Source organism: Pempheris klunzingeri, chromosome 1 (genome assembly GCF_042242105.1).
Source record: "Pempheris klunzingeri isolate RE-2024b chromosome 1, fPemKlu1.hap1, whole genome shotgun sequence".
Taxonomy (NCBI): Eukaryota; Metazoa; Chordata; class Actinopteri; order Acropomatiformes; family Pempheridae; genus Pempheris; species Pempheris klunzingeri.
In genome coordinates, this window is record NC_092012.1 from 33973065 (window position 1) to 33986301 (window position 13237).

Consider the following 13237-nt stretch of genomic DNA (forward strand, 5'->3'; position numbering starts at 1 on the left):
GGTTTGCGCTGCGTGATAACAGTGGGTTTAAGGTACAAAGTAAAATAGAGGCGACTTTATGTAGCAGCGAGCCTTCACGTGAGGAAACCTGCTCTCTGCTAATCAACTTCTCTCCTGAATGGAGGCTGGTTTTTTCTGTATGCTGCTGAAGTGATCCACATTACTTTCTGTTTTTTCACGTGTTCGTAGACGATTGCTGAAGTGAACTTGGGTTGACAAACAGGTGGAATTATCTTACAGCACTGAGATTGTTTTGAATGCTTTGGGGTTTTCACAGACACTAAATGTTCTCCTGAGAGGATCGAGTGCTGCTCTGTTCTTCCCCTGAACGTGTTCTGTTATTAAAATCACTAAAGACGCTATCCAACATCTGAGCATTAAACTCACTGCTTTGTCAAAGTTTACGGAAGAAACGCATCACGCTAAAATATGTACGATCAGAGAGGACCACATGGGATAGACGTTAAAGGCTCATTCACCTCAAAAGGTTTGGATTCCCAGCCCAGATGTTCCATCGTTATTTATGTTACTACTTTGTGAAGTGTAAATCACTGTACAAATTCCCCACAATGTTTTTTTTTCCCTTCTGATATTTTAATGTTCTTTTTTGGGGGCGAGGTTTTGTTATCCCTTCAACCGTCCATCTACCTCACTTTTTTTTTTCTCAATCTATTTACATGTACAGAAAAGCATCTCATCTCCGACGATCTTACTGAGGGAGACGCTGGGGTCAAATTCAAACCACAAACCAAACTGTCCTGTGGGGGAGGTGGGGGGCATGATGGCCAATCAGGAGACATCTGGGACAAACCGCTGGGTCTCAGTGACTTTCTTTTGTTTAAAGGGACAGTCCGTATTATCTGAGGTTCCTGAGAAGGCGCACCCAGAAAAAATCTACATCACTTTAACTGTGTGCTGTATTTAGAATATTTCCTCTGCTTTACGTCACCATCAGACACCTTTTCCCAACTGGGAACTGAAGCCGTCGCCCCAAAGTAACCAGATTCCATTCACAAAAACAGTATTTTTACCCCACAGGATTCGGGTGTAGCTGGTCTTTTGGTCTCAGCTGGTTGGTTTGCTTGTGTTATCGTGTGACTTTGTTGTTTTACAGGGTTAGTTTGGAATCTGAACTAATGTGTTCGTTAGTTGATAATGACCGCAGCAGCGCAGCGAACTCTCTTGTTCTGTGAGGTAAAATTACTGTTTTTGTGAATGTGGTCTGGTGGCTTTGAAGTGAGCGAAGAGAAAGAACCACTTCAGGCTGACTGCCGATAATGTAAAGAGGTGAAAATATTCTAAATACAGTGTGCTGGAGACACGTCGGCCTCCATCTACTGTAGGTGATACACTGATGGTGGAGAAGGAGCTCAGGTGACTGCAGATAATCTGCACTGTCCCTTTAAAGTCTGGTTTATTTCTCTGATGCTCGGCTGTGAGCGGCTGTGGTGTGTTTAAACCTCCTTCCCTTGGTCACATCCCAATGCATCTGTTTTTTGGACAAACAGAAACATGGTACAAACTGAGTATAGATCTGTGGCAGAAGTCTGGCTGCCATCTTTGTTTCTAATAGGAAGGAAGAGTTGCAGCTTGAGAAATGGCTCAACATTGTTATTTTTCATCTGCTTCTTGTGCTGCAGACAGAATGCTTTTTCATCCAGGTGATCAGATGTTTAGCTGATGACGGGGACACAAACTGGGGCTACCAGGCGGCGTCTGTAAGGGTGGAAAAAATGTGGCCTTTTAAAAAAAAAATCTGTATACGAATCGTTAAATTGTGGATTCAATCACCCTGGAAGCCGTTTGTTTCTCGCCATTAATGAGTGAAACCGTGCGGAGCGCCAGGTAGAGGGAAGTCTGCCACAGGTAGACAACATCTGCTCGTTCAAAGGCGCGTGTGTGACCAGAGAGCTGGCTAATGATCTGTACCGGTTGCTACGGTAACGCCTGTGGTAACTGAGGAGCCGGTTAATGATGTTTTGTACGTTACTTGTTCTTGGTTGATGGGGTACTCTTCAGGCACTTTACCGCCATTTCGGGACTTTGGCACTGTTCCCTCTGTCTGTGTGTGTGTGTGTGTGTGTGTGTGTGTGTGTGTGTGTGTGTGTGTGTGTGTCTAGACCTGTTGCCATGGTGATCACAGCCCCAGTAAGGAGCATCCTTCCTCCTCTTGTGTGCAGTTTGAGGCTGGGAGTGCCAGTGACGTGGCCACGAGTGCTTCGGCCCAGTGTGGCGGTCTGGTGGCGACATGACGAGATCAGGACGGTGTTTCAGTGTTTGTGGTCTGATTTTGGCCTCACGTTCACCTCTGGTTCACCTCACAGAGCAAACACTAAACGAACAAATTTCAAATTATTTTTCACCCCCCTATTTGTTACATCGATGGCCAATTTGTTACCAAGATTTTGATGTGTGTAAATTATTCATAGCCTTCCAACTCTTGCGTTTCTATTGATGAAATAATCTGTTAGACTGAGGTTTCATTTTTGTTTTCTTTTGTACATGCTGTTGTAAGAATTTTTCCTGTTATCAATATATTCTGAGTACTGGGAAAATTTATCGGCTGAAGGAAAAGAGAATGTCTGTTTCTCTGATTCTTTTTTTCTACACGAGATTTAAGATGAATAAAAATGTATGCAAACTGTTTCACTGCTGGTCTTTGTTGGGGAGGGGGGGGGGGGGGGTCTCATCTGCCGTGCAGTGTTTCTCATCTGAAAAGGGCTGAATTATCTTTTATCTGTCTTGTCACATTACCAGCACAGTACAGGATTCATACGGCTACATCCAAAATATAAATATCTGAACTGGATCCACAACAGAACGCAGTAATGATGGTGGACCGGTCCTGGACACACACACTCCACTATACACACACTCCACTATGACTGCAGCTACAAGATACTCATTTACAGAATAAAACCTACAAAATGAAAAAAATACTTGATAAATATCAAGTCAAACATTTACACAACGCCTGGTGATGTGTGAAGATCAGTGGTTAGGCTTAGACAACAAAACTAGGGATACATTATTAAAAAATAACAAATTTGTATTGTATTTCTTGCATCCCAGTCACTGAAATTATGTTAAAAAGAAATAAAACATTAATTATTAAAAGCTCTTTTCTGCCATTGCTCAGTAGGATGAACACCTGTGTGTAAACATTAGATATAAATGTATTTAAAGTGACCAGCAACTATAGCTGTCAAATACATTTGATGTGGAAAAGTGAAATAGTAGTAGTAATATTAGTAGAAGTAGTAGTAGTAGGAATATTAGTAGTAGTAGTAGTAGTGGTAATATTATTATTAGTAGTAGTAGTAGTGGTAATATTAGTAGTAGTAATATTAGTAGTAGTAGTAGTGGTAATATTAGTAGCAGTAGTAATATTAGTAGTAGTAGAAGTAGTAGTGGTAATATTAGTAGTAGTAGTAGTGGTAATATTAGTAGTAGTAGTACCAACACACCTCTTGCAGTAAAAGTACTACATTCCAGACCTGCATGGTGTTATGTTTGATGCAGTTTGACGGTGTGACAGCAGGTGGCAGCAGCAGCACCACAGCAGCGGTGTCCCGTCTGTCTGCGGCTAATTCAGGAGGAGAAGAAGAAGGTGAGCGTGACCTTTGACCTGAGACAGCACAGTGACGTCTTACGTTGTTTACGTTGCTGGTAACAACTCCTTACTTAGCATTAGCATTAGGTAGCTTTCACAAACCCACATTCAGCATTTCTGGCGCCATAAACGTAACGTTATGTAGAGAATGAAGCAGAATAAAATGTTCCTGAACAGTTGAGGTAAATATCTGCTTTCTCTGCGGCGTATTATTTTTGTTAGTAATGTGCAAATAGCAGCCAGTTAGCTAGTATGCTAATGTTGCTAATAATGACAGCGAGAACTTGATGTCAGCTAGCTGAAGTCAGTCTGTCTGATATAACACCAGCTACAGGCTGCACTGTCGTTCTTTGGCATTTTTAATCTGTTCAAACCTCCGGATAATTCAATGTTTTATATACTATGCGATGCAAAACCGATAGCATGACAGTTTATCTCAGCTGCGACAGAAATAAAACGCTGTTGTCTCTTAATGTCCATTTGCTTCTCTGTCAGGAAACAGGAATGTCATAGAAGAAGAAGAAGGAGGCACTGCCAAGTCTCCTCCACCGGGGAGGAGGAGAGGTTCCCTCAGAGATGGCCACTGAACTCCATGAGACCATCTTCATGGCCAAGCAGGAGCGCCACAAAAACCTGTTCCTGAACTACAGAAACCTGAATAATTTCCCCGTCGAGCTGCTGAAGGATGAAGGCCTGCAGTTTCTGGAGAGACTGTACATGAAGAGGAACTCGCTGACTACTCTGGTACTGTGACACTGTGGTCCTGTGTGAACATAAATGTCCAGGGAGGTGATTTCCTGTGAGATGTGCTGATTTTTTCTGCCTTCTCTCCATCAGCCTGACAATCTTGCTCAGAAGCTCCCAAATCTCATTGAACTGTGAGTATTCAGCCAAGCTGTGTGTTTGTTTTGTACAAATGGTTGTAACAGACTTTTACACTTGGATTAATGTCCAGCAGTCGACTCTAAAACTTCACTGATATGAAAAGAAAAGGCTTCACTCACTGTTTTTTTTTCCATTCAAGGTATTTGCACTCAAACAACATCGTCATTATTCCTGAAGGTGAGTCCTCTCTTCTGTCATAATATTTTGTTTTGTTTGTTTTTCTGTTACTCAGCTTTTATTAACAGCTTTTGCTTCCGTTGTCATCCACCTTTAACAGAATCTTAACGGTCAGACACAGATTCAAAGTGAATATTGAATTAATATTAAGCTAATGGTTGATTCAAGTGAGACGGAACAAGAAACAGAGAGAACAACTCAAGGTTTAATGAAGCCAAACAAATAAACCAACAGTCACGATGATAAATACAGTCGAGATGCTCACACTGTAGAAATCATAACAACACACTGATTTATTGATGCTGACGTGACGTATCTGGAGATCAATCTGTAGCAGACACAGAACTTTGGAGAGTCAGCCTGAAGGCCGTTTTTCTCTGCTGGTTAGACAGTTTAATTAATATTGCCTTGCGACCATAATGAAGCAACTGGACGGTGGTTTGATCCCCAGCTATTGGAAACCTGGCCAGGCTGCAGTCACTGGACCTGAGCAATAACGCCCTGCAGCTCCTCTGTCCGCAGATTGGCCGGCTGAGGTCTCTACGGCACCTGAGACTGTCAAACAACCAGCTGAAATGCCTTCCTCCAGGTGAGACACACCCGCCGTCTGACTTGTTGTTATTCTCACTGTGCTCTTTGAGTTTATTTAGTCACTCCAACTAATAAGAAACAGCTGAGCAGTTGAACTAAACTGTTGGTGCTTTAGGACCACTGTGTAGAAGCATAGAGACAAAAACATCTGAAGTATTTGGGCTTATTAAGCCTGATTGCAATAAAGAGGCAGACAGAAAGACATTAATGTGTTGGCAGCATGTTGTGTTGATCTTTATTATTTCACAGTTTGTCAGGAGCGAGAAACAAAAGGTTTGTGCAACCAACCTCCATGTGTTTAGCTGCTGTCCTCCGGTCTCTGTGGACACTGAGCGCTGAAATGTTTGACTGAAAACGACTCCAGATTTCACTTTGTGAAAAACAGTCACTTTCAGTTCCTCCATTTAAAAAAAATAAATAAATAAAAGTATTTCCATCATATATTTTAGGGTTGTCAAATCCAGATAGGAAATGTACCCCCCTAATGGTAAAAGATAATGTTCTTTCAGGGAAGATTAGCCTACAATATTGTTGATGGGGGGCGATAAGAGACCTGAATAATGGACCGGGGGGGACACTGGCCCAATAGAGTACCACTGTAATAGAGGATAAAGGCACAAAGATGTATATATTCATTTAAACATATAGATAGTATATTAACAATTAGAATTAAATTAGATCATGTTTCCCCCAGTGAGGTGTGACGTCTTTCCTCTCAACATGAGTGAAGTTGATTGTATTTGCCAGCAGAGGGCGACAGAGTTCCTCCTCTGAACCGATGAAGGAGGCAGAAAACAGCTCGTCTGTGCTGGAGATTATTTCCTCTATGTTGTCAGAGTAGGACACCTGCTATTATACAGCAAACAAAGCTGTTGTGTTGTTCTGGAGGATTAATAAACAGAACTGTAGCTCAGTTTAACATTTTCATCTTATTTTAGGATTTTTAACCTCCTAGAATCTTATTAAATAATCTGAAAACACCGGTGATATTTTAGAGGTTTGTCTAACCGCAAACGAAGGCACATGTTGTCACTTCTGTACTTGAAGCTGTGTTGCATGTCTGAATCTAAACAGTGGGACTGAAGATCTTTAGCATTCTCTCTTTGTTTGTTTCATTTATTGTTTAAAGTCCAATTTAGTTTAACAAAAGGCCACACCAGCTGCAGCGACTGGCCAGTGAACTGATTCGTTTTCAACTGATAGATTAATTGCCAACTATTTTGATAATCGATTAATTGTTTTGAGTCATTTTTCAAATTCTCTTTTTTCAGCTCCTCCTGGTTTCTTTCATGCTCTGTGACAGCAAACTGAATATGTTTGGGTTGTGGACAAAATCTTGGGATTTAGGAAAAACGGATCAACATTTTTCACGATTTTCTGACGTGTCATGGGCCAAACAACTAATCAATCGATCAAGAAAATGAAGAGTTAAGAGTTTCAGGCTCTCTGTGTCTTGTCTGTGTGAAACCCTCAGAGATCGGCGACCTGCAGGAACTGGAGACCCTGGACGTGTCCATGAACCAGCTGACGTCTCTACCCGACCGGCTGCACCGCTGCGTTTCTCTGCAGAATCTGACAGCCGACCACAACCTGCTGAGCCACGTTCCCCGCCACCTCTGCTGGCTCCACCGCCTCAACCAGCTCTCCATGGCCGCCAACCGGCTGACCTTTCTACCGCTCGGTCGGTATAATGTCCCCTTATCTGTGTGTTGCTACAGCCATGGAGATGTAGTGAGCAAAGGGTAATGTGTGTGTGTGTGTGTTTCAGATCTGGGCAGATCACGGGAGCTGCAGTTTGTGTTTGTGGACAACAACGTGGACCTGAAAGGTCTTCCCTCCTACCTGTACAACAAGGTCATCGGCTGCAGCGGGTACAGATCACCAAGCACTTTACTCTGAGACAGTTTAGGATAAAGACAGTAAAATATGATGTAAACTCCACAGAGGAAATGCAGTTACATTAAAAACGAACAGATTGAGTGACTGTGTGTGTGTGTGTGTGTTGTGCTCACACAGGTGCGGTGTGTCAGCCCAGGTGTTGGAGGGCGACCTGGGGGAGGCGCTGGGTGAGGCTCTGAGTGAGGCTCTGGTCGGGCTTCCGGCTGAAGTGAAGGTGGTGGGCTCAGTGACGGATAACGTGGTTCCCCTGGAGGAGCTCGCCATGAGAACGCTGCACCGGATCTACCACCTCCGGCCGACAGGTGAGGACCTACATGCGCCCCGCTGGCAGTCAAGGTGAGACAGCTGTTTAGGAGGGTAGCTGCATCATTTTTATAATCTGCTGTGTTTTTAGACCTCAGCCTGCTGCCCCCCATCACCCTCCCGAAGAGCCTGCTGGACCTGCTGCGGATCCCCCTGGGACACTGCCACCGCTGCAGCCAGGCCATGTTCACCATCATCTACCCCAAACTCTTCCCCCTCCGTGACACCGCACTGGCAGGAGTGCACCGCAGGTCAGAACAAACGCACCGAGCTGCTACAGTATAGTGACGGACACCTCCCTCCTCTGTGCTGCACTGTTAGAAACTAACTGCTAACTCTACTCTAACGATTATGAATGAGTCGTCGTCTGTTTGACCTGTACGCTGATGTTTCTCCTCACTTGTTTCCTCTGAAGGACGACTGTGAGTTTTGTGGCCTATTGCTGCTCCAATCACTGCCTTCGGACCTTTGACCTCCAGGGATGACGGGACGGGACGTCATCCTCTTCGCTCAGCAGCTGTTTCCAGAAGGCGACGGATGACATCTTGTGATTTGTGAGGATCTGGAAGGACCGCGTGCTTCAGCACAGGAGCTCTGTGTTCGACTGACAGTCCTGAGAACCACAGAGCAGCAGACACGACTCGTTCAGTCAAGGACTCAAACCCACACAATGGTCCAGAGCGTGTGTGTGAGAGTGTGTGTGTGTGTGTGTGTGTGAGAGCGTGTGAGTGTGAGGGTCAAAGTAATAACTCCTTTGTGCTCATTCAGCTAGCTCTGTGTAGAAACCAACAGTATTACAGCTGAAGGAACGACTCTAAACGTGGGCACTTTTTCAGAACAGGCACTGTTTTTGTGATTTTTCACACAGAATCCGACTGATTGTGAGTCAAATTTGAGGTATTAACAGTAACATTGTACTGTTTTATTACAATGTGAAGGGTTATAATTTAAAAGAATGTGTTTGATGTGTGTTGTGTTCAGACCCGGCACTTTAACTCCGCAGCAGTAGACTCGTGTCTTTGAACAAGACGCTTGAGTCTAATGTGAGTCTGTCATGATTAAAACTAATGTTTGTTTTTTTTTATTATTATCACATAAACTTAAAGGCACCCAACGTCTGCAGACTCACTCAGAGGTTTCTGTTCTTCTGTAGGAGCTCGGCGATGTAACCTGTGTGACGCTCGAGTGTTAATGCTCATCACTATGTTGTACAATTCTAATTTATCATTTGTTTTAATTGTGTTGCATTTGGCAGTAAATGTTGACTTTCAAGTGAATTTGTACCTTTTTTTTTTTGTCACGCTGTCTGTCCCAAACATGCTCTCAGTCTAATGTGTTTATTACAGCTAACGTCGTTCACTGTCTGCGATTCAGACACTCAGTGCCACGGAGATCTTGGAGTCAGTAGGTCAGGACAGTTAAGCTCTTCGGCCTCGCAGCACGTGTCTGGACAGAGACATAACAGACATCCTGACAACAGGACGGTGTTGTGCCAAAAGGCGCTGAGCCAAGCTCGCCAGCGGAGCTCCTGAGTCCGTCCACTCCACCACCAGAAACCTGCGTCCACCTTCAGCCGGGCGCTGAGACACAGGATGAGTCGTCCAAAGACAGAAGAATGGTGCATCTGTTGTTCTCCTGTAAGTCTAATTGAAAGTTTCAAAGCAGCTGTCAAACTAAATGTCACTTAAACTACCAGCAAAAGGTTTTACTTGGATTAAAAGTCAGATTCTTGGCGCACACAGGCTCCTCATGTCCGGCCGTAGCTGGGATTTCTTGTTCAATACATTTATGTGCCTTTGGAAGTGATAATAGAGGGTTGTGGAGAGGTGGGGGGGGGGGCCAGAGCAGGAAGCACAGCGGCTCCATTACCAGGATCGATGGCGTGCTCAGATGAGCGTGAGGCCGCCATCCTCTGGCTGGTGCTTCAGCTCCGCCCTCCCTCCCCCCGGGACTATCACATCTCTGCTGACTGCACATGTATGTTCATATAAAAACACACATGATGCACACAGACACGTGAAATCTGCCAGGACAGATTACAGAAGCACACACACACACACACACACACCAACAGCTGATGTGATCCACGTTAAGTCTCCTGCACACGTGGAGTCATCAGAGAGGGTGAAGAGTTTTTACATTTTCAGTTCAGCGTCTTCGTACTGAGATCTGTGGTAACTAGTAGGTGTTCACATGAAGAGTTTACATCAGAAACAGCTCAGCCTGGCTGTTTTCCTCTGTTTGTTGTGGCCCCTCATTATCCCAGATGAGTTCAGCAGTTCAACCAAACAAAGCACAAAGAACGAGAGCTTTTACTTCCAATACTGTAGTTACATTTTGCTGATAACGCTTCTGTACGTTTAGGAATATTAATACAACACTTCTACTTGTAATGGAGTATTTTTATCTAAGTACAGGATCTGAATTCTTCTTCCACAACTGTACGTAACGCTTAAATATATGCTAGTGGGAATGATGATGTTTGGCTGACATTTAATTAACTTTAAGACATCTCTTTGCTCACTTGCTAATTACTTCTAATGCATTCAGTCAGCAGGCTTACTGTGAGAATATACAGTACGTCTATTTTAATCAATTCTATTTCTATTTTTTCTTTCCAGAGTAGTTGTGCCACTCCATCCTGCAGGAAACACAAAGGAGCCACAGGTTCTTTTGTTTTATATAACAAACTATACACACACTAGGCTTTTTAATCCATTACAAGTGTTTAATAGTCGTTGAAACAGCTTCTCTCCAGATTGTCCTGTTTTCTAAAATACCTGCAGTATGGAGCTGTGAGACGAGCCCATGTTACCAGACGCCCGGTGGCTTTTGGATACGTGATGCAACACCACAGTAAGATCCTGTGGTGAGTCAGGCAGGGTGTGGAGGAAGGATGGGGGGGGGATTACTAGACAAAGTAACAGCTGACCTGAGTGCTGTTCAGCCTGCTGTGGATCAGCCGGACTGTGAAATGTCCCACCATGAACACACACATCAGGGGGAGAGTCTGTATTCTGACTCTGCCACGCTCTGGTGCCTCTGGTGTCTGCTGCTCCCATGTTAATGTGTGATAATACATGCAGTGTGGTCGTCACCAACAGTGCTGCTAAATCCAGGTCTGAAATGTATTCAGAGGAGTCTTGTTGAACCTTTGCACAGCTCCTCCATCACTGACCTCGGCCACAGGAGCAGCCTCCCTGTGTGTAACTCATGAAAGAAGCTGCTCTCAGATTCATGAGTTTTTGTTGTGCTGTGTTGTGCATAAATTTAGACTCGACACCCGAGCAGAGAAATCGCTGCTGCAACCAGAAGCGGTGCAGCGAGAGTCGTGTGATCAGGCTGACGGACACATGGGAACGGTCGGATCCACTGCTGATCAGAGCTGAGCGCGTTACTGGATGTTCTGCTGTAAAATCTGGGGGTTTTTAAGGAGCGCTGGACAGACAGCAGAGGAGGGAGCAGGTACCTTTATTTCTTTACCCAGCATGCCTGTGTCCGTCTCAAAGGACCTCGCTGACACGATCTTTCCAGATTCACAGGAATAATTGTTGAAGCGCAGTGTTTTCTCTGACCTTTGACCTCCTGAGTGCAGTCCGTTTCATCCAGTTATCTCTTTTCTTTTACTGTGACTGTAAAACTTTATTTATAACTCAGGTCACTAAGTGCTTTACATCAACATCAGTGCAGGAAAAAAGAAAACACAGAAAGAGAAAAAACTTTTGTCATGTGCACATTTGGCTGCATGTTAGGAATCACCTAGAGGCCAGAAACCCTAAAGATCATCCAGGACGGAGATAATTAACGCCCTTGCCAACGTTTCGTAACAGAAAATATAAAAAAAGACGAGAAAGACTCTAAAATATTGATGTTTCCAGCCAACTGGCCAAAGAAAAGGCTGTGGACGTAGTGAAGCCCCCACAGGTCTGACTCTGATTCCAGCTGAGACACCTGTGGCTCTAAAACGTCGTGATGAAAAGTGAAGGAGCAGAATGACAGACGGGTTCACTCACTTCACCACACTGACGTCGGCTGTGATGAGCTGCCTGTCGTCCTGTTTTAGTCTGCTTCCTTTCACTGGGTGTTTTTGGTGGTAGTCAGTATTCACATCTCAGGCCTTGTGGCCACGCAAAGAAATACACACACACACACACACACACACACGTATATATGAACCATGTATTTGATTATGTAAAGTCAAAAACTCCAGAGGCACACAGCTTCATACACAGAGGAGAATCTCAAAGAGCCTTTCAGTTAGTGCACACTCCTCTGTGCACATCGTTCTTTAGACTTTCTTATTTCTCAGTTTTGAGGTGTTTGTGGTTCAGTGTTTGTGCAGCATGAAGTAAAGGAGAAGAGGGCAGCAGGCAGACGTCCAACCACACACCCCTTCAAAAGCCATCAGCCATCAGTGGGTCAGTGTCTCTGTGCTGCAGAGAGACTCACTAAGTGAGGTTGAACAGGTTTCCTCCTGCACAGACGAATAGAAAGAAGGTCAAAGAGACGGATGGAGGCGGAGGTGCAGTGGGGTGGGGGGCTCAGTTATAATTAGGATCATGGGAGGTTAAATGGAGGTGGGAGAATTATTCATAACAGACTGATCAAAGGGTTGAAGATGTTTGTGTTTCACCCCACGTCCAAAAACAACAAAAATACAAACCCAATAAATAATAAACCAATAAACTGTACGAGGTGAATGAAGAGAAGGTCTGCTGAGTAAAGATGAGGAGGACAAGAAGGAGCGCTGCACACTGACTCTCTCACACTGAATATTAATGCTGATCTGTTAATAATCTGTCCAAACAGCAGCCATTTTTCTTCACAATGGTTCTTATTCTTTTATTTTATTGTTCAGTTTAGTATTATTTAAAATAAAAGTAAAAATAGAAGCTAATCGACTAAAAACTTGTATTTAGATTATTCTCCTCTCTTTCATAAGACACTTTATCTTCTTTTAACATCAAACCATTTGCTCATAGTTTGCTTTAGTTTATTAACTTGACTAAAGTGATTTGAGGAAGTCTTCGTCTCTTCGCCGAACTGAGGAAAAATGTCTGTTTTTAACTTCAGGATCCAATAAAATGACCAAAACAATCAAAAACAACCTCCACCCCCCCACATGGACAAATATCTGTGGCTCCACTCCCTCTGACGTCAGAGGGCGCGGCCATTTTGTAAGTCCTGTAAAGTGAACCTCAATTAGACCGGAAGTTAGGTGACCTCCCCACCAAAATAAAAGCAGCAAGCGATGTCAGCGACAGCAGTGTGAATGATTGTTTTCTTTAAATCTACATAAAGGGGTGTAATCTCAACCCTCATCATAGTAACATATTTAACACTACTGACTGCAGCCTCCAAGAATAAACGACTGTAAGAAACAACCATTTAAAACATTATTAGTTAAGTGTTTAATGCCATCTGGGAAAAACAGGTTATTATTAGCATTTTAGGAATGTTACCGCTAATTTACATTTTGAATCAAAGTGTCCAACCAAAGGTTTTGTTTTATTGCTTCAAGAGTGTTTTAACCACTGAAGCTCACAGGTTCATGGAAATAAATTAGTTAGAAATAAACCAGACTCAATATCCCATGGTGCACCACCCGTGGGGACCAAAACCCCCTTAAATATCTCTGAAAGTGCCAAAGAGGAGGCAGCGCGGGTGTTTTATTTTGTGAGCCGTGAGCAGGAAGTGTGTGTGTCTCCATCCCGGAAGCTTGACGCTTTGGGCGGAGGGGGGCGGCTCCTCTCCGCCGGGGAGGGGGGC

At 43.9% G+C, this 13237-nt stretch overlaps 1 protein-coding gene across 2 annotated transcripts; it reads left to right on the top strand.

Annotated features, from left to right (window-relative positions):
- The first annotated feature begins 3548 nt into the window (after window positions 1–3548).
- lrrc28 (leucine rich repeat containing 28) lies at window positions 3549–8745 on the top strand. 2 transcript variants are annotated; one of them, XM_070828947.1, is made up of 10 exons: window positions 3549–3610; window positions 4109–4357; window positions 4451–4491; window positions 4638–4675; window positions 5127–5264; window positions 6741–6947; window positions 7035–7137; window positions 7283–7467; window positions 7560–7719; window positions 7884–8745. In XM_070828947.1, exons 2-10 carry the CDS (start codon window positions 4190–4192, stop codon window positions 7951–7953), a joined length of 1110 nt encoding a protein of 369 aa, XP_070685048.1. In that variant the 5' UTR covers window positions 3549–3610; window positions 4109–4189; the 3' UTR covers window positions 7954–8745. The 2 variants fall into 2 exon arrangements, with proteins under 2 accessions (XP_070685048.1, XP_070685040.1); XM_070828939.1 differs by lacking the exon at window positions 3549–3610 and adding an exon at window positions 3663–3795.
- The last annotated feature ends 4492 nt before the right edge of the window (window positions 8746–13237 follow it).